The sequence below is a fragment of the Suncus etruscus genome, chromosome 8 (genome assembly GCF_024139225.1).
Source record: "Suncus etruscus isolate mSunEtr1 chromosome 8, mSunEtr1.pri.cur, whole genome shotgun sequence".
In the NCBI taxonomy this organism is placed as follows: domain Eukaryota; kingdom Metazoa; phylum Chordata; class Mammalia; order Eulipotyphla; family Soricidae; genus Suncus; species Suncus etruscus.
The window spans coordinates 94,269,610-94,289,593 of record NC_064855.1 but is presented as its reverse complement, the minus strand read 5'-3'; the positions used below and the strand labels follow the sequence as shown (position 1 = coordinate 94,289,593).

Sequence of the window (19,984 nt, the reverse complement as noted above, 5' to 3'; positions counted from 1 at the left end):
GCTCTCCTGAGCACTACCAAAAGTGACTCCTGAGAGCAGTCAGGAGTAACCCCTGAGCATTGCCAGGTATAGCCCAAAATGTTAATAATAATAATAATGGTGGTAGGTAGTAATAATAATAATAATAATTAATAATAATATGAGGGATTTTAAAAAGTAAGTCAGTATAAGGAAATTTTCAACTTAACTTTTCAATTACTTTATTTCTTATTTTTATTAAAGAACCTCATTTTTTACAAAGCTACTGGTTAGTTGAGTTTAAATATATAATGTTCTTGTACCAATCCCAGTGTCAGCTTCCCTCAACTAGTGTTCCCAAGTTTCCTCCTTCCTTTGCCAGCCTGCCACCTTGACAGTCACATTTTATGCATTGTTATAGTTTGTATCCAATGTTTTCAGAACTGTTGACTCTATAGATTGGACATACAGCTATACCACTCCCCCATATTACTGATGTACCCAAAGCTTTTAATCCATGTTCCCCTGTTACTTCTCTTCCTCCTCTTACTTGGCTCTTGATTTCTTTCCTTCTCTATCCTTTTCTTATACAATGGGATCAAGGATGATTTATGGGTCTTTCCTACATTGCATTCACCCACCCAGTTGTTCTATATACCACAGATAAGAGATAATACTTTGGGCTTATTTTAATCAACCTACTATCTTCCAGTTCCATCCAGGGTGTAGCAAATAGCATAATTTCATAATTCCTTGTAGCTGCATAATACACCATTATTTATATATACCACATCTTCATAATCCATTCATTTGTCACTGAACATTAAGGTTTAGCTGTTGTACAGAGTACTACAGTTAATAACAACAGTGTGTATTTGTCCTTTTAAATGAGTATCTTTGTGTCCTGGGATTCCTGTTGTAGTAAAAATAGTAGGAAATGTGCCAATTTGATGTTATGTGTAATGAGTGTTTTCAAGGGAAATTATTGGAGTCATGATAGGATCAGTCTATTATTTTTCAAGTAAAATAGGAAACCTCAGCATCTTAAATGTCATAACTAAGTGGTATTTGAATTTGGATAGACCAATGTGATTGATTTATCATACAACATTAAAAATTGTCATTTTCATTGACCAGAGTGGTAACTTAGAACTGTTTGTTTTACTATCATAGAGTGAAGAGAATATCTCTGGGATGACAAGCTTTCGAGAAGTTCTGGAAAAAATGCTGGTAATTGTCGTGCTCCCCGTCAGGAACAGCCTGAGGAGGGAAAATGAACTCTTCTCATCCCACCTGGTCTCTAACACCTGTGGATTACTGGCCAGTATTGTCAGTGAGCTGACAGCCTCTGCCCTGGGATCTGAGGTAACAAGCTCCTTTTTGAGATCAGATAATCCCACATTTTAAAATTTCCATGTCATTTCTGTCTGCAGATTACTTGGGTTTATAAGGCTAATTTCAGTACTATTGTAGTTTTATTTTTATTTTTCCTTAAAAGATCGTCAAGCTGAGCTGTTTTATTTTAGTACTTTTTATGTTTTTGCCCTTCCTTGTCTTTCCTTCTCTCTACTTGTTTCGTCTCTCTTCCCGGATGAGGCAAAAGTCTATGTTTTCTTATCTGTCCCATTGTACAACTCCACTACCAGGTCCTTATAATAATAAACAAATGGTGTATTTATAATAATAATTTAGAGCTTTAAAGTTTAAACCCTCTGCCCACTTATTTAATCCTAGGCAGACACTCACATAAAATGGGAATAACAATTTTTTTTAGTATATGTTTTTTAAATGTTAATTGTGTGCTGTTTGGTGGCAACATACTGTTTTTTAATATTTTTAATATTAAATATTTAATTTTTATAATATTACTACAAATATCAGGGATTTTTTTTTTTTTTTTTTTTTGTGGTTTTTGGATCACACCCGGCAGTGCTCAGGGGTTATTCCTGGCTCCATGCTCAGAAATTGCTCCTGGCAGGCACGGGGGACCATATGGGACACCGGGATTCGAACCGATGACCTTCTGCATGAAAGGCAAACGCCTTACCTCCATGCTATCTCTCCGGGCCCATCAGGGATTATTTTTAACACTCACAAACTTTTTTTATATACTATACTACATAGTTTATTTCTTATCAAACATATAAACAATAATACATTACTAGAGAATTTTGCACTTGAACTATTTTAGCAGAAGAAATGCTTCACATTTTCATAAATATATCACAAACTTTTTAAAGGCTCAAAATTATATTTGTTCTGGGTTTATGTGGAGGGGAGAGAGTATATTTGAGGAGAGAGGATAGAGGAGAGGTGGGGGAGAGAGAGAGAAAAAGAGAGAGAGAAAGAGAGAGAGAGAAAGAGAGAGAGAGAGAGAAGAGAGGGGGGAGGAGTATTCAGCAGTATTCAGTGAGTGCTATGAGATCTATACTTAGGGGTTACACATTAAGTGCTTGAGAGAAAGTGCTAGGGATCTAATCAAGCATCCTTCATGCAGAACATGTGCTGTAGCCCTCAAGCTATCTCTCCAACCTGAAAAAGCCTCATTGAAGCATTTAAAAGTACCTTTATACTTTGCTAAAGTAACATTTTTCACTGTCCTGTTTATGGTTTGCTAATTTATCAAAGCTTTTCGTTGAGCTTGGTGAAACTTTCATTCCTCTACCTCAAACAGTAGATAGTAGATTGGTTTTGAAAACAATGCCATTATGTAACCTAGTCATCGAAAATTAATGTTTGATATCTGTTTAGTTACCCCAGGTCTCTATTTCTTGCCAAGGAACTCCTTTTTCTTATTTTACTTGGGTACTTGTTAGTCTTTGCTTTTTCTTGCCTATAGACTTACTTTAGAACATTTTTCTGTATTATATAAATCTATCTGATAAACACTCACTGCTGACCATAGTGGCAAATTTAGCTTTTAGAATTTCTTAATGATTGGGGCCAGAGAGATAGGACAGTGGGAAAGGCTATTGCCCTGCATGCAGCCAATTAAGGTTCTATTACCAGCATCACATGTGGTACTCGAGTCTTGTCAGGAGTAATTCCTGAGTGCAGAGCCAAGAGTAACTCCTGGTGTGTCCCCCCAAAAAACAAACAAACAAAAAATAAAATCAGAAGCAAAAAAAAAAAAAAAATTTTATAATGATTACATGTACCTCACCAAACTTTAGTACTTAGTTTCATGGAGCAACTCTACTTCTGGTTACCTGTGACTTTGACCCAGGAGGTTATTGAAAAAAATTCTTGCCAGAATTTTAATCTCCCTGCCTCCCACATTCTTATTCAGCCTCTGATACACTTCTCTTCTCTATTAGATCTTCAAAGAAAATGTCTATAATAATGTCCCCATCAGAAAGTTATTTTATCCCCTGTGAATTTATCTTTCTATTAAAAATTAATGGCCACAATATACAACCTTGAGAAATCTTGGATTGGGTTTACATTTTTTTTTCTTTCCTAGAGTGGTTTGTAATTCTTTTAGAATCATGAATTCCATTATTTTATTTTCTGCATCCAATTTTTATTAATAATGGGTTACATAGTTAAAATATTTTCATCTGAAATAAACTCTAATCCTGTCTCATGAAAATCTATAATTAGTGAAATTGTGCAGATGTTTTGATTTTTAATGTTAATTATATTATCACTGTTTGTAGCATGTTTGCAGCATATAAACTTAAAGCACAACATTTTTTCCAATGAAATGAAATTCCTAGTGCTCTGTGTAGTATAGCGCAAAACTTATTAAGGAAACATTTTCTACTTTTTTTTGTTTGCTTTTTTTTTTTTTTTTTTTTTTTGCACCACATCTGATGATGCTCAGGGGTTACTCCTGGCTCTGCTCTCAGATATCATTGCTGATGGTGTTCTAGAAACCACATGAATTGACAGGCATCAAACTCAGGCCAACCATGTGCCTACCTGCTGTATTTTCTCCTGTCCCAATGTTTTCCACTTATTACCTCTTTACCCCTAGAAATTTTTCACAGCCCTGAGTATAGGTGTACAAAATAGGTATACAAACGAAACACTTAGCAATTATAGAAACCCCATATGGGTTGCAACCCATAGTTTTAAAAGCTAGGATCTCTAAAGTATTGGTGACATTTTTGGTGTCTCTTTTCAAATAGTAATTAATCCACGTTAGATCTATGGTGATATGCAAGTTTATGTTCTTATACTTAAAGGACTTGAAATGTATGATAAAATCTAATCTTACTGATGGTTGATCTTTTACTAAAATATGACTGTAGGAAACTTTCAACCCACTTGTTAATTAGGTTATTTTATTTAACTGCTTAGAAGCTTCTCAATCTTATTGTTAAGGATGTGTTGACACTCAGATTTCTATTTTTGTTCACAGGTTGATGGGCTTAATTCTCTCCACTCTGTAAAAGCCAGTGCTAACCGGTTTACGAAAACAAGCCAGGGAAGAAGTTGGAATACTGGAAATGGGTCTCCTGATGCGATCTGTTTTTCAGTAGACAAGCCTGGAATAGTCGTGGTTGGTTTTTCTGTCTATGGAGGAGGTGGAATTCATGAGTATGAATTGGAAGTTTTGGTTGATGATGTAGGTATCACTCGTACAGTGTTTATCTTGATGTGTAGATTGTTTGTCAGGGTTTGTCATTATCTTATGGTGATGCTCTAAACATTGATGGTTTTGATCAACTAGCAGAAGTTAACAACATTAAAGGAATGAAAAGAAAATAATTGTACCTGTTTGTTTAACAACCTTTGCGATTACTCCTCAATTTATTGTACATCTAGAACAAGTTAAAAGAGAATATTAAAGCTTACATATCTAAACCTCTGATGACATATCTTGAATAGTTTCTTATAGCTGATATGTTTTCTAACTAAAATGTTATTCAAGCCCTGGGAGATAGTACAAAGGTCTGGATTGCATGCTTTGCCTGTGAGAGGCCACAGTTTGATACTGGCACCACATGATCCTCTGAAAAACCATTGCTAATGACCCTACTTCCAAACACTTAGCTGAAAGTAATCAGTCCTTGAGCACTGTTGGCTATAATGGTCCCCCCACCCACCCCCCCGCAGTCCCAATAACCAACATTCAAACTGATGATATTTTCTAGATTAGTGATTTAAATAGTTTGTTCGTAGATAGTAAATGACTGAATCAGTATAGCTTTATCTTGCTTTATTCTCTAAACCATTTACGTTTTCACAAATATTACAGAGGGACAGGTAGGTAGCTTGTAAATTTCTTTTTTTGTTTTTGTTTTTGTTTTTGGGCCACACCTGGCGATGCTGAGGGGTTACTCCTGGCTGTCTGCTCAGAAATAGCTCCTGACAGGCACGGGGGACCATATGGGACACCGGGATTCGAACCAACCACCTTTGGTCCTGGATCGGCTGCTTGCAAGGCAAACACCGCTGTGCTATCTCTCCAGGCCCAGCTTGTAAATTTCTTAATTTTCTGTGTTTTGATTCATTTGAGCAATTAATTTGAATTATTTCTCTTTATCAGTTTCTAGAATAGATATAGCACTCTCCTTAAGAAGCAGTATTTTAAGACTTGAAATGATAAATGCTTTCTAATTGTTTTGATAGTATACTCCACAGAAAAGCAGATAAAAGTAAAGTAGTGGGTGTATTTTTCTAGGTGTTTTTAGTGAACTGCCGATGGCCAATTTTATATACAAAGAAATATGATTCAAAAATGAATTATAAGTCAAAATGTGTATACAGCAAAATTAAGATAATGGAGAATTTTATTTTGTTCCCATTAGAGTGAACATGCAGGAGATTCAACTCATTCTCACAGATGGACATCTCTAGAATTAGTCAAAGGAACCTATACAACAGATGATTCACCAAGTGATATAGCTGAAATCAGACTGGACAAAGTTGTTCCTTTAAAGGTGATTTGAATGATGTTGCTTTTAAAAAGTTTTATGTCTGTATACTTTTTAAATAGATGTACATATGTAAGTATTTACTTTTAAAAAGTAAAAAAAGACTCTTTTATATGCAGCTTTACATTTTTAGAGAGTAACTATCATATTATGGATTTTGCTTTGAATTACATTTTATGTTTGCAAAATAAAATTTAAAACCAATTGCAGTGAGCAGTATCATTAAGTTTTTGAGTGAAACAGTAGCTTTAGTAATTTTAGATATCTGCCCCTACACATATTTGCTCAGTGACTTTGGGCATTTTCTTGCTTATTCTGAGATTTATTTGCTTATTTTTTTGTTTATTCTTTCTGAGATTGATGATGATAATTACTATATAACAGTATTGTTTGGGTTAAATTAAATAATGGAATGAAGTGTTTGATTCAATAAATATTTGTCTCTGTTTCTCTTGTCTTTACAGATAGTATTAACTATTGAAGTTACATTTCTGTAACCTTAATTATTTGAGAGCAAATATTTAACATAACAAATTTCACTCAGTATTGTTACTGCTAATTATTACTGATTCAGCTACAATAGTTTTTATTATAAAACAGAATTTTGGAAAATATATATTCATCAAAGTATCAACAAAGACTGATGAAACTAAAAAAAGACTCCATTATGAATTCAGAATTATCAATCTTCTTGTTTGATTTTTGGGCCACATCTGGCAGTGCTCAGGGGTTTACTCTTGGCTCTGCATTCAGAAATTGCTACTGGCAGGGTTGGGGGACCTTATAGGAATAGAACATGACTCAGTCCTAGTTCAGCCACATGCAAGGCAAATGCCCTCCCAGCTCTGCTATCATTTCAGCCCAGTGTCATCAATCTTAAGCTATCACTACCTATTCTTTTCTGTGCAAGTGCATCATATTTTGGACAACTATAAAAAAAAGGATGTTTCCCCTGGTTCATCTGACTCTTAATTCTCAGTGTCCTTCAAAATAAAACTATAATGGGTTCATCATGTTTTACCTATTTAAAATCATAAATTAAGGGGCGAATGGATGGTAGCAGAACCAAACAGTTATATGAACATTGAGTAGAAATAAAAAAGGATCAGACTTAAATACCAAACCCAAAGTCAACAACAACGGAATCGATACCCAATCTTCAACAAGGTATACACAGAGGGGACTAGTTATACTAGTAGTCCGGGGGGCAAAGGAGGAGCTTGCTGGGAAAAGGGCTGGAGGGAGGACAACACTGTTGGTTGGAATATCCCTGATTCAATGTCACTACGTATCTCAAATTTTACCGTGAAGATTTGTAATTCATGTGGGTCACAATAAAAATTATTTAAAGAAGAAAAAAAAAGTTAAAAATGAGACCAAAGAGATTGTAGAGGAAATAAAGACACTTGCATGAAGCTGTGATAGCCTTAATTTGAATCTGGGCAGCACATGATGTTCCTTGAATACTGCCGGGCTCTCTCCTAAGCACAAAGCAGGAGTTTTGCTATGGGTAATACTCTTTAACATTAGTGTGGTTAAAAGCTGAAATTGGACTCTTTTGCCTAAATCGAAATTATGGTCCTAGTACTTGCTAGCTATATTTCTTTTAAGTTTCTTAGTTGTTCTGTGCTCCTCTTACTCAGACTATAATGGGTGATAATGGTACTTATGAGATAATTCCACTAACTAAGTAACTCAGATCACCATAGGCATTTCCATTAAATAATAACTGTAAGCATCAATAAGTCTATTTGATTTATTTAAAATCTCAACCAAATTGTTTATCATTATGACAAAGACATTTGCCTATTGCTGCTGCTAGAGTAGCCTTCTTGGATATCCTACCTTCTCTGCTGGAGGGAATAAACATAAACATATTTTACCCTTATTGTTAAGGAAAATGTTAAATATGCTGTGCGCTTGAGGAACTATGGAAGCCGAACAGCCAATGGAGATGGAGGGATGACCACAGTTCAGTGCCCTGATGGTGTCACGTTTACATTTAGCACGTGCAGCCTGAGTAGTAATGGCACGAACCAAACCAGAGGACAGATCCCTCAGATACTCTACTATAGGTGGGTATATCTTCCTGAGCTAATTCATAGAAAGAGCTTTTATTTTAATATATAAATTGCATTGACTATAAAGATAAATGATATCAAATGTCAGGCAGACTGTAGAGATAGTACAACAAGCAAAGTCCTTGCCTTGCATGCAGCAGATCTAGATTTGATTCTGTTATACATATGGTCCCCTGAACACTGTCAGGGGTTACTTTTGAGCATAGAGCCAAGAAGATGAATATATCCTGTGCACCACTGGGTGTTGCATAAAGAACAATATATGCATATTGGTAATATATATTGCCTTTAGAAGTATCCGTCATACTGGTATTTTACCAGGCAAATGTACTGTTTATTGTCACCTTTATAAGTTTATAGACTGGTCTTTCAGATTTAAATTAAATTTAAATTTTTTAATTTAAACTCACATTTAAATTGAATTGTCATTTTTTTAAAAATACCTAAAAGTGTTAAATCAACTCTACCCAAGTTTTAGTAGTATGTTGGTCCTGTTGACTATAATTAGCCTTTCATCATGGTAAATGTTATCTCTGGTTGGACTATCCCTCGAACCTTAGAATATGTGGTGCTGTTTCTTTATTTTAAGCAAAACTTATTTCTTATATGATAAGTAACAATGATTTGTGGCTTTAAAAGGCACAGATTTACATTTCTCAGGCTGAATTTTTCTTTAGCAACATTTTTCTTTCAGTTTTCTAGAGACACTGCCTACACAGTTAGGACAAAGTGATATTTCTAAAATTATTTCCTCTTTTCAGGTTTTCTGAAAATCTTATGCTACCAGAAGATTTTCTGTTTCTTTCCTTTTCTTTTTTTTTCATATGAATTAGAAATAATTGGTATTAATAGGGGGAATAAACCTTTCTAGTTTACCACATCATAAAATACTTTTTTTGTTGCATAGCACTATAATAAGCAGTAGATGGTTCTCTTTTTCATGCTACAGATTAAAGGTTTATCATGCACATAATAATAGCTACATATTTCAGAAATATGGAGAGTGCCCTATTGTTGTCCTCAGTTTAGATGTTACCTCTCAGTGATCCCTAAGTACAAAGTCAGGCATAAGCTCTGAGTGCCACCCGATGTAGCCCTTGAACCAAAAATAAATATCTACATAAAAAATATTTAGATATTTTGGTACTCTCCACTAAGCTTTAAACAAGTGATTGAAATTACAGGCCAGTTACTAACCTTTTCTAATGATCCCAACTCTTTCCTTTTGACTTACCTGTCTTCTGATATCTGGACTAAATATCCAAGTCTCTTTTTTGTTGTTTCTACATTTGAGTTACAAAACTGAAGATGATGACCATATACATAAATGTGTAGTGAATACTTTCTGTATGCCACACCATGTTGTAAAAGTTTTGCTTGTAAACCACACAGTAGCCCCATGAACAATAAGCTCTTTCCCTATTGCTGCTTTACAGATGGAGAAACTGAGATAGTGATTTATAGTTTCAGGTGTTTTAGACAAAAAAAAAAAACAGTCTAGATGATACCCTCTTTAGGATGCTCTATGTAGGTAGTTGGCTTAAGACATCTTAGTTAATATATAGAAGCACAGTTCAGTGTAGCTCAACATCTTAGAGTTATTCCTAACCTTTTATTTTCTCATATTTTACCTCTAATTGACCAAATCCTGGCATCTGTACTTATAAATTGTCCTAAATCTGTCCTTTCTACCACTTCCATAATTAATTGTTTAGTCTATACCACATTACCCATACCAGGATAATCAATAACCTCTTTGTCTCCCTCCCTTCAACTGTTGCCCTTCTGCAGTGATTTTTACCAGAATGCAGCAGAATGATTGCATAGAAATGAATGTATTTCAAGGTCTGCCCTTGGTTAGAATTTCCTCATTATTTCCAGTATAAAATGTGTGGTAATTACTGTTGCCTATAAGCTGCACATGTGCTTTCCTGTTTTCCTTCACCATCCTGTCAGCCTTTGATCTTTCTTTTTCCATTATAGCACACTTGTCTTCATTCTTTTCCTTGAGCTCACCAATGTAATCTCTGTCTGAATCTTTATATTTCTTTTCCTTTTACCTTGAATCCTTATTTCTGTGGATCTTTTGTTTATTTCTTTGCATTGAACAGTTCCAGGCTTTTATTTAAATATCAGGGTTTTTGTTTTGTTTGGTTTGGTTTTTGGGCCATATCTGGTGATGCTCAGGGATTATTCCTGGCTACGCACTAAGAAATCGCTCCTGGCTCAGTGGACCATATGGGAATCTGTGATTGAACCCAGTTCTGTCAGGGGTCAGCCGTGTGCAAGGCAAATACTCTACTGCTGCTTTATTGCTCCGGCCCCAAATATCAGTTTTCTTTAGGCTTCTCTCCTAGTTTTCTTCTTCAAGACCCTATTAAAATCAATTACCAATTAATTAAAATTAATCACTACATGTTTAAATTTATTTAACTTTTATGTTTTTAGCTTTAAGTGGGATCTGGGATCTAGATATTTTCTCCTAGGGTTTGATCTTGTTTTGCTTCCCATGAATCTCATGTGCACAGGAGTGAATTTGATGGAGATTTACAATCCCAACTTTTGAGTAAAGCCAATGAAGAAGACAAAAACTGCAGCCGAGCTCTGTCTGTGGTCAGCACTGTTGTTCGAGCTGCAAAAGACCTCTTACACCGAGCCCTTGCAGTGGATGGTAAGGCTTTTCTTTACTTCTTGAACATCATATTTAGAGTGTGTGTGAATGTGTGTGTGTGTGTGTGTGTGTGTGTGTGTGTGTGTGTGTGTGTGTGTGTGTGTTGGGGGGTGTTAATCTAGCAGTTCTCAATGGTAAGGCTTTCTTCTATTTCTTAAAAGTCATATTTGAGAGAGAGAGATATAAGGCGTTGGGGTGTTGTAGCAGTTCTCAGGATGGTAAGGTTTTCCTTTACTGTTTCTCTAATTATTTTAAGCAAAAACTATTTCTTATATGGATAAGTAACAATAATTTGTGGCTTTAAAAGACACAAATTTACATTTCTAGGCTGAATTTTTCTTTAGCAACATTTTTAGAAAGAGAGAAAGTGTGTTTGTATGTCTTGGGGCATTGAGGTGTTGTATCTAGAAGTTCTCAGCATGGTAAGGCTTTCCTTTACTTCTTAAAAGTCATATTAGAGAGAGAGCGAGAGAGAATGTATATTGGGGTGCTAGGGGTTTGTATCTAGCAGTTCTTGGGTTATTCCTTTCCCAACTTCTCAATAGTGGCCATGGACAATGCTCAGGAGGCTAGATGGTGCTAGGCAAGGCACTTATTCTGTGTCCTGTCCTTCCTCTATGGTCATTTTTAAAGTCTGGATTTCCTTCATATCTATGAGATTAATATCATATAGAATCCCAGATTAATTATACATACATACATGAGTACACACACAACATTTATTTTGGATCATTCATTTTCTCTATACTCCAAGATTCTGTTATTTGAATTATAATAAATAATAATCTGATCTTAACTAAACTTATAATAAGAGGGAAAACTCCTTATTAAATAGTTCTAGCCTTAATTTCATTTTGTAGTCAAAAGCCCTTTTTATTTAGAGCTGTTTTTCTTTTTGTATATCCTGTGTCCATTAATGGTATCATCACTCACTCAAAGATCTAGGTAGCTGTAAATTCTTGCTCAATTTTACATGTATTAATTATGTTAAGGAGTTTTTTCATTTCCAAAATCACTGTTTACATTCTCTTCTCTAGTTCTCCCCCTAGTTCAGATGCCATTAAACAAGTACACTTTTTCTCTTCAGTGAATATATTCTTATAACCTACCTCCTTCTCATTTTTTGTTTGTTACCTAGTAATTCTCCACTTGCAGCAGAATCATTTCATTCTATAAGTCCACTTTTATTTTTTCTTTTATTATGGCCAAATTATTTTATTCTGTAATTCATTCTTACTTTTGCTCACCCCCAATTTACCCTTGTAATATTTATTCCTAATTTTTGGGGGGAAACTTGCTTAAATAAAGGTCTTCATAATTCAGATTGAATGTATCCTTTTAGCACTATGTTAATGTATAAATATCAACCAGCAATGTGTTTTCCTTAATAACAGACATGGAGTAGTTAATATCTTGCAGGCATTTTTTAAGTCATTTAGTCTGCACATTATCCAAATGAGGAAAGTGTAGTAAAACCCTCTCTTTGATGAGTAAATTTAGGCATATGCAGATTAAGTAATCTCCCTAACATCACTTATAGAGCAACATAATGGTGCTAGCTTCTAATCCTGGCACTTTCATGTTACAGGGATCTGATTTGGGGTAAGATGATTCAGCACAATGTGTCTTTAATTTCCCTTCAAGGAGAGATAGTAAGGGTGGCCCCTGAGCACTGCTGAGTATGGCCCAAAATATTGTATGTTTTTAAAATAAGAATAATAAAATTCTTACTTTTGAGGATTAATTGAAATTGCACATGTAATGAAGCACTCAGGATAGTATATTCTTTATGGCATTCATTTAACAGAAATTATAATTTTACTCGAGAATAGAACACAGATTTAGTATAGCATAACATTATGATGAAATTATCTTCTAACTATAATTTAATTTCTTTTTAAGCTGATGACATTCCAGAACTGCTTAGTTCTTCCAGTCTCTTTTCCATGCTGCTTCCCCTCATTATAGCCTACATAGGACCAGTAGCTGCTGCTATTCCCAAGGTATGTAATATAATTACATAATTTTAAATATTTTTTTCTCTTTTTATTTTATTTATTTGGCTTTGGGCCACACAAGGCCTTGTTCAGGACTTATTCCTGGCTCTGTGCTCCAGGAGTACTCATGGTGGAGATGGGGAACCATAAAAGTTATCAGGAATCAAACCCACGTCTATCATGTGCAAGACAAGTGCCATACTCACTGTATTATTTTTCAGGCCCTATGAGTACATGTGTGTATGTGTGTATACTTACATACTATTAGCTTTTGAGCCATACTTGATCATGTTGGAATTTGAGGATCCTTCCCATTATTGCTTACTATGTGATTCAGGGGACTGAACCCTGGTCTCCCACATGTATTCTGTCTAGTCTGTTGAGCTAGCTCTCTGATCCTTAGTTGTATATTTGAAGAATTTAGTAAGGGAGATAGACAGACAGATAATCTCTGACCACAGTATGATGTCTCATGTAATATCTCAGGGACCTAAGATAAACTTTTTCTGTGAAATAAATTTCTTGTTGAATAAAAACTTAGCTAATGAAAACTCTTTAGAAGAAAAATCTTAATCATTATCATCAAGTACAGGTAATCATTTTAAAGCAGCTTTCATATTCAGTCTCTTAATCATCTTTTTTATACTAGGTGGCTGTAGAAGTATTTGGTCTTGTTCAACAGTTGCTACCCTCAGTCGCCATTCTGAATCAGAAATATGCACCCCCTGCATTCAATCCTAATCAGTCAACAGATAGTACCACAGGAAACCAGCCTGAACAAGGCCTCTCTGCATGTACAACCTCTAATCACTATGCTGTCATAGAGAGCGAACACCCCTATAAACCTGCATGTGTGATGCACTATAAGGTAAGTACCATTTTCTAAGAAGAATTTAAATGAAAAATTTTGGTTTAATGTGCTAATAGTGACACTTTATCTTTTATAGTGATATCTTTTGTTTGTTTTTTGGGGGCCACTCCCAGTGACACCCAGGGGCTAATCCTGGCTTTATGCTCAGAAATTGCTCCTGGCTTGTGGGACCATACAGGACACCAGGGATCAAACCCAGGTCTGTTCTGGGTCAGTCGCGTGCAAGGCAAACATACCCCTGTACTATCACTTCAGCTTCTATAGTGATATCTTAAAGAATATATTGGAGCAAATTTTGAATATAAAAGTTATTCATGTAAACCTATAGTATTCTAAATCCCATATTCCTTCCTTTCAAAAATTGTATCATGTAAATTGAGAAGAACTTTTCCAGTTAAAACTTAACTGTTCTATGTAATTGTAAAATATTCATTGTTTTGGGGACCAGAGAGATAGCACAGTGGTAGGGTGTTTGCCTTGCTTGTGACTGACCCAGGATGATATTTTTAAAGTTTTTTGCATTAGGCTCAAATAAGATTAATAAAGGCAACCAGAGTGATAATACAGCCAGAGTGATAATACAGCATGTAGGATGCTTGCCTTGTACATGGTTGATCCAGGTTCGATCCCTGCCATCTTATATGATCCCTGAGCACAGACAAGATTATTCCTGAGTGAATACAGAGCCAGAATTAACTCTTGAGCATCACCAGTATGACTGCTAAACAAAAATAAAAATATATTATTATTTATTTTGTTTAATCTTTAGTTGAATCACCATGAGATACACAGTTTAAAGTTATTCATAATTGAATATTATCATACAATATCAGCACCATTCACTGGTGTACTTTTCTCACCACCAATGTCCCCATTTTCTCTCCCACCCTCACCCTGCCTGCCTCTATAAGAGACATTTTTCGTCTCTGTCTGTCCCTCTCTCTTACTTTTTATTCCCTTTAGATACTATGGCTTACAATATTGTTACTGAAGGGGTATCATGCATATCACTTTATCTTCTTTCAGCTCCCAATTCTTGTTCAGAAAAATCATTTACTTGGCAGCCATTTGTACCTTCTTTCTAATGAAGTATCTGTTCATTGAGCCACCTCTTTCCATGTTTGTTGATATTTTTCTTGGAGAACCTTTCTGTGTTTCCAAGACATCAAATGTGTACTTTTTTTCCTACAAGAGTATTTGAATCTTATCTATTTTTTTGGTAAAAATAATTCCATTATAAACATCTATTACCTAAATGTCATATTACTGATTAGTTTCTTCAGTCTCAATAAAATTTCTTTATTTCACCAAGCATGTGATGTTTCATAAACACAGAAACACTACAACATGTGTAAATTGTCATGGGGATGTAAAATAGCATTTGATTATAACTAATAGATATTTTACAAGAAGTAGCTGAATGGTTTTGATTAAAAAAATGAACATTTATGGAATTTTAAATGTCCTCTACTTTAGATGGCAACCTCTTCTAAAAATGGTAGAAGAGAAACTGAAAAGCTCCATCTGCTGGATATTTACTTCACTGCAATTTCATTGGGATTTGATTATTTTTGGCTTTTTCTCTTCTCTATAATAGTTCAATTAGAAATGAATCTTTTTTGTGGGGTCCACACCCAGTAACTCTCAGGGATTACTCCTGGCTATGCACTCAGAAATTGTTCCTGTCTTAGGGGGGCCATACATAAGATTCAATCTCCCAGAATCTTATGTATTTTTTAGACAAATATTACACTTAGGAATTTTCTCAAGGTTCACATCAAATCATACAGCCAATTCTTAGTTTTGCTATTTGATAATCTGATTAATAGAATTTGACTGTTAAAACTATTCTCTGCCATGATGATCAAAGATCACTTAAAAGTGACCTTAAAAATACATGTAATTTTGATTATGGGAATGTTGCACTGTTGAAGGGGGGTGTTCTTTACATGACTGAAACCCAACTAAAATTATATTTGTAATCAAGGTATTAAAATAAAGATATTAATAAAAATACATTTAATTTATTGCCATCACAAACTCTTTTGTAATGAATTTTAGGCTGGCAAGCTATAAAAACCTTGACTTTCATGAAGTTTTTTATTTTTATATTCTTATGATGTATGGATTCATGAGGAATATTTGTGTTGGTAATGTAAAGCTTTGTAACAGATAATATGAAAAATTAGTAAAATGAAAATGACTGAAATGTTATTTTAATTATTTGCTCATTTTCACAAAGTAGATATTTGCCTATATTTATGAATTCTTACCAAAATAATAAACATATTAAAGACTTGCAAGAATATTTGTGAATATGGAATTTAAGAAGTTTGTAATATTTTTCATCATGGTATCAAGAGTGCTTGCTAATAATAGATTACTTCCTATAATAATAATATTATTATTACTTCATGTTATTAATCAGTATCAACCAATAATAGGTAGAAAACAAATGGGAAATATAGTGACCACTAGTGATTTTATTTCTAATCATATTTAAGCAATTAAATCCTTACTTAATACAACATTTATCTGTTTTGCTGAATGATGATCTGCTTTTAAACTAGACCAAAAGCAAAATTATAATTCTTCTTAATAAAACCAAGTGTTCCCTTCCATATTTGCTATAGGTGACATTCCCAGAATGTGTACGATGGATGACAATTGAGTTTGACCCTCAGTGTGGCACTGCACAGTCAGAAGATGCCCTCCGTTTGATGATTCCTGTTAGAACTATTCAGAATTCAGGATATGGACCAAAATTGACATCTGTTCATGAAAACCTTAATTCATGGATAGAGTTAAAGAAATTTTCAGGATCCTCTGGGTGGCCCTCAATGGTTTTAGTGTTACCAGGTAAGTTATTTTTACTCTTCCAATAATTGCTGAAATGTTTATATACTTCTATAGTAAAATATATTTAGTAATGATTCTTCATTGAAAATGTCTATCTAAATTTTAAAATAATTTTAGCAAGACCTATTACGTTTCTGGATTGTAGTCGATGAGTAAAGGAGATATCTAAGCAGGGATGTTTTAGAAGATAGAATGCTTTGAGTAAAGTTACTGTGAATAAAGATTGTGTTGACACAAGTATGGAGGTAACCATTGACAATCTGACAGTATATTTGGATCAGAGTATAGAAAACGTGGTTTACACAGTGCCTAAGAGAAGGGGGGTGGTTTGGGATGGTGGAGGAAAAAGAGGGAGGAGGGGGAGGGGAAGAAAGAGAGGTGAAGGGAAGAGAAAGAAGAAAAAGAAGTGTGTGCTATAGAGAAGGGTGAAGGGAAACTGAGAACATTGGTAGTAGGAAATATGCACCGGTGAAAGGATGGGTATTGGAACATTGTATTATTGAAACTCAGTCATGAATAACTTGCAACTGCATCTCACAGTGATTCAATTTTAAATATGTGGTTTAGATATTTTATTTTCTTACCAGATGGTAATGTAGACCATTTTCTTGGTTGTATTTTCTTTTATTCCTGGCAGTGCTCAGAGGACCATATGGGTTGCTGGGAATTGAACCCTATCAGCCACGTGCTGTGCTATCTCTGGCCCTAGTATAGAGATTTTCTAAAAATTCCTTCCTTTCGAGAGAATTGGAGAACCCTTGCTGAGTTGTACTAACATTTATTGGGCAGAGAGAGAGAGTGAGTGGGTGGGTGGTGGGGGAGAAAAGAATTCAGTAGAAAAATTGTATATATTTTAATTTACTTATATTTTTATTTTTAAATTATTTATCAACATACTTTTTCCCCAATATTGTTAATGTTGTCTATCCCATTGTAGGCAACTTTTTGTGTTTTGTTTTGTTTGTTTTGGGACATACCCAGTTGTGTACAGGGGTTACACCTAACTCTACACTCACTTAAAACTCAGGAAACCAATTTGTGGTTCGAGATCTAAACTGGTTAATCCAGTGCATGACCAAATATCCTACTCTGTGCTCTCTGACTTCTGTAGGCAATTTTATAAGACTATATTATGTCTTTCAAACTAGCTAATTTTAATTCAGAAGTTTTTGCTAAGTCTGTCTGAACTTGTTTTTTAGTGAAGAAATCAGGCAAATTCAGTTGTTTCTGATCTTGAATTCAGTAGTTTGTTTTTGTTTTTGTTTTTTTACTGTTCCCTTAGGAAATGAGGCTCTGTTTTCTTTGGAGACTGCATCTGATTATGTCAAAGATGACAAAGCTTCTTTCTATGGTTTCAAGTGTTTTGCAATTGGATATGAGTTTAGCCCTGGACCTGATGAGGTAAGAATGAGTCGTCCTCTTACTCTTTTAAGGAAAATTGTAGTTGCTAAAGGGATTCTATTAACTTAAATTGTATTTGCTGATATATGAGGTCTAAAATTTATTTTAAGCTGATGCTATGATAAAAATTTGTAGATTAATTTTGTGCAAGTCTGAAGTATGTGCAGTATGTCTCACCTTTTGATTTAGGTGTGCCCATGTAAATGGTAATACCTTATCTTTCTGTGCAAATGGTAGAACTTCATTTCAAAATGGGAGTAATTCATTTCTAATTCTAATAATTCAACCTCCTACATTTCTAATTATAAAATAAAGCAAAATCAGCTTTAAAAACTGCGCATGTCTTATCAAAAAATCAATGGAGAATTATGTGGACAATCAATCTATAGGTCCATGTCTTGTAATTAGTATGAATCTCTTATATATTTAACCATTAGCTATAAGTTGAGTTTGAATGCAAGTTACATTTTTGACATAATTCTGTATTCTACACACATTTTTAATATAGCTGATTCTTTTTTTTTTTTCTTCTAATTTTGTAGGGAGTGATTCAGTTGGAAAAAGAGTTAGCCAATCTTGGTGGCGTTTGTGCAGCAGCTTTGATGAAAAAAGATCTAGCCCTTCCTATTGGTAAGTTTATAATCAACTATTAGTCTTAGTTTTTAATATTAATTTAAAGAATATAGTAATGTTTATTATGGAACATTCTGTAAATAGAATTGCAAGATAAATTCTATAATGTTAGCAAAATAATAAATTCTAAATAATATACAGTGAGAATTCGTAACTGTTGATATATATATACTTTTTGAAGTAAGAACAGACTTTATTTGGAGATAGTGAGGAAAGGGAGGGAGAGAATAAGAAAGAGAAAGTAGAGTAACACAGGCTTCTCCAAAGGTGGAAAGAGCCCTGGTAGACAGCCCAGCATGAAAGTAGGAACTAGGAAAGTACACATCTCAAGAGGGGAGATGTGGGTTATCTTGTATCCAGGCAACATATGTGTGCCAATAAACTTAGATATTAATATGTTATTTTGTTGTTGTTGGAGACTGAAGAGTCTCTTTTTTAAATTCACAGTGCATATAAGCAACCTCTTAATACATATACATGCTCTGTACCAAAGTATTAAGACAAGTTCTGGATGTAAAATAGTCAAACAATATTTTTATGTATTTCTTAAATCTCCTAGTGGACATATAGATAAGTAACTGTTACCTTGAGCACAGGGCACAGGCATTGAAATTGCCATTTGGACATAGTTGATCTTTAAATATACAGAGTATACAGGCACTTTAAAGTGATTTTAGAGAATCAGAAATCATGAAGGGAATTTAGGCTTAATAGAAAGAGCTCTTAGAAGAATTTTATGTGAAGCACAACAAAGGAATAATATAGTAACAATGATGTTTATTATATATCACAGCTTTCTAACATACAAATTTTATGGTATGTAAATTGATTCAGTCAAACTGGTTAAGATGAGTATAAATTAATAATTCTATGATGTTTACATATTTGAAATGTTCACAGTATTTGGATATGGGAGTTATTTTCTTTAATTCTTGCCATAATAAGTATATATATATATATATATAACTCCTTTCTGTCTGACCATATTTTTCATTTCATTCTTTTCTTTCTAGCTTCTCTTTGTCTCTTACATATGTCTCACTTTTTTCTTCATAATCCCTTTATACTGTTACTTTCTCCTACTTAATGTTGGTATAAATATGAGAATATTTATCTTGTATTCTGTTTGGAAAATTGTCACAACCCCTTTGTAGGAAATTTATCAATAGCTTATTTATTCATATTCATTTTGATGTAGCCATGATATATACTTGATCAAATGTTAAAAATATTTTCAAAGATTAAATTAATGAAGTAATGCTAAAAAATAAAGTAATGCTTTTGGTTATTGAATTTGGGAGTGATAGAACTGTCTTACTAGTTGAGAACTGATTGCATGGCAAGATCATACAATGAGAGTCCACATAATTGTTAAAAAATTAAAAAAGGGTGCCAGAGAGATAATGTAGGGAGTTAAGATTGCACAAAGATGTACATTGTTCAATCGTCAGCATCACATAAAGTTTGCCAAATATTACTAATACCTGAGTACAGAGCTAGGAATAAGCCTTGAGTGCCACTTTGTGTGGCCCCAAAATCAAAAATGTAAAATAAAATAAAATGTAGAACTGTCATCTAAGCTAGAAAGCTATAAAAATTATACTGAGTAAAGCATTTTGAGAATCCAG

The 19,984-nt window shown here is 34.2% G+C and overlaps 1 protein-coding gene across 1 annotated transcript in view; it reads left to right on the top strand.

Moving 5' to 3' along the window:
* Positions 1-19,984, top strand: part of MYCBP2 (MYC binding protein 2) — a 234,133-nt gene that overhangs the window by 106,717 nt on the left and 107,432 nt on the right. The window contains exons 33-42 of the mRNA XM_049778932.1: positions 1,132-1,323; positions 4,325-4,531; positions 5,718-5,849; positions 7,740-7,918; positions 10,453-10,595; positions 12,498-12,598; positions 13,242-13,460; positions 16,097-16,322; positions 17,605-17,723; positions 18,266-18,353. Of these exons, the coding sequence (XP_049634889.1) occupies positions 1,132-1,323; positions 4,325-4,531; positions 5,718-5,849; positions 7,740-7,918; positions 10,453-10,595; positions 12,498-12,598; positions 13,242-13,460; positions 16,097-16,322; positions 17,605-17,723; positions 18,266-18,353 (1,606 nt within the window). The remainder of the gene's footprint in view (positions 1-1,131; positions 1,324-4,324; positions 4,532-5,717; positions 5,850-7,739; positions 7,919-10,452; positions 10,596-12,497; positions 12,599-13,241; positions 13,461-16,096; positions 16,323-17,604; positions 17,724-18,265; positions 18,354-19,984) is intronic.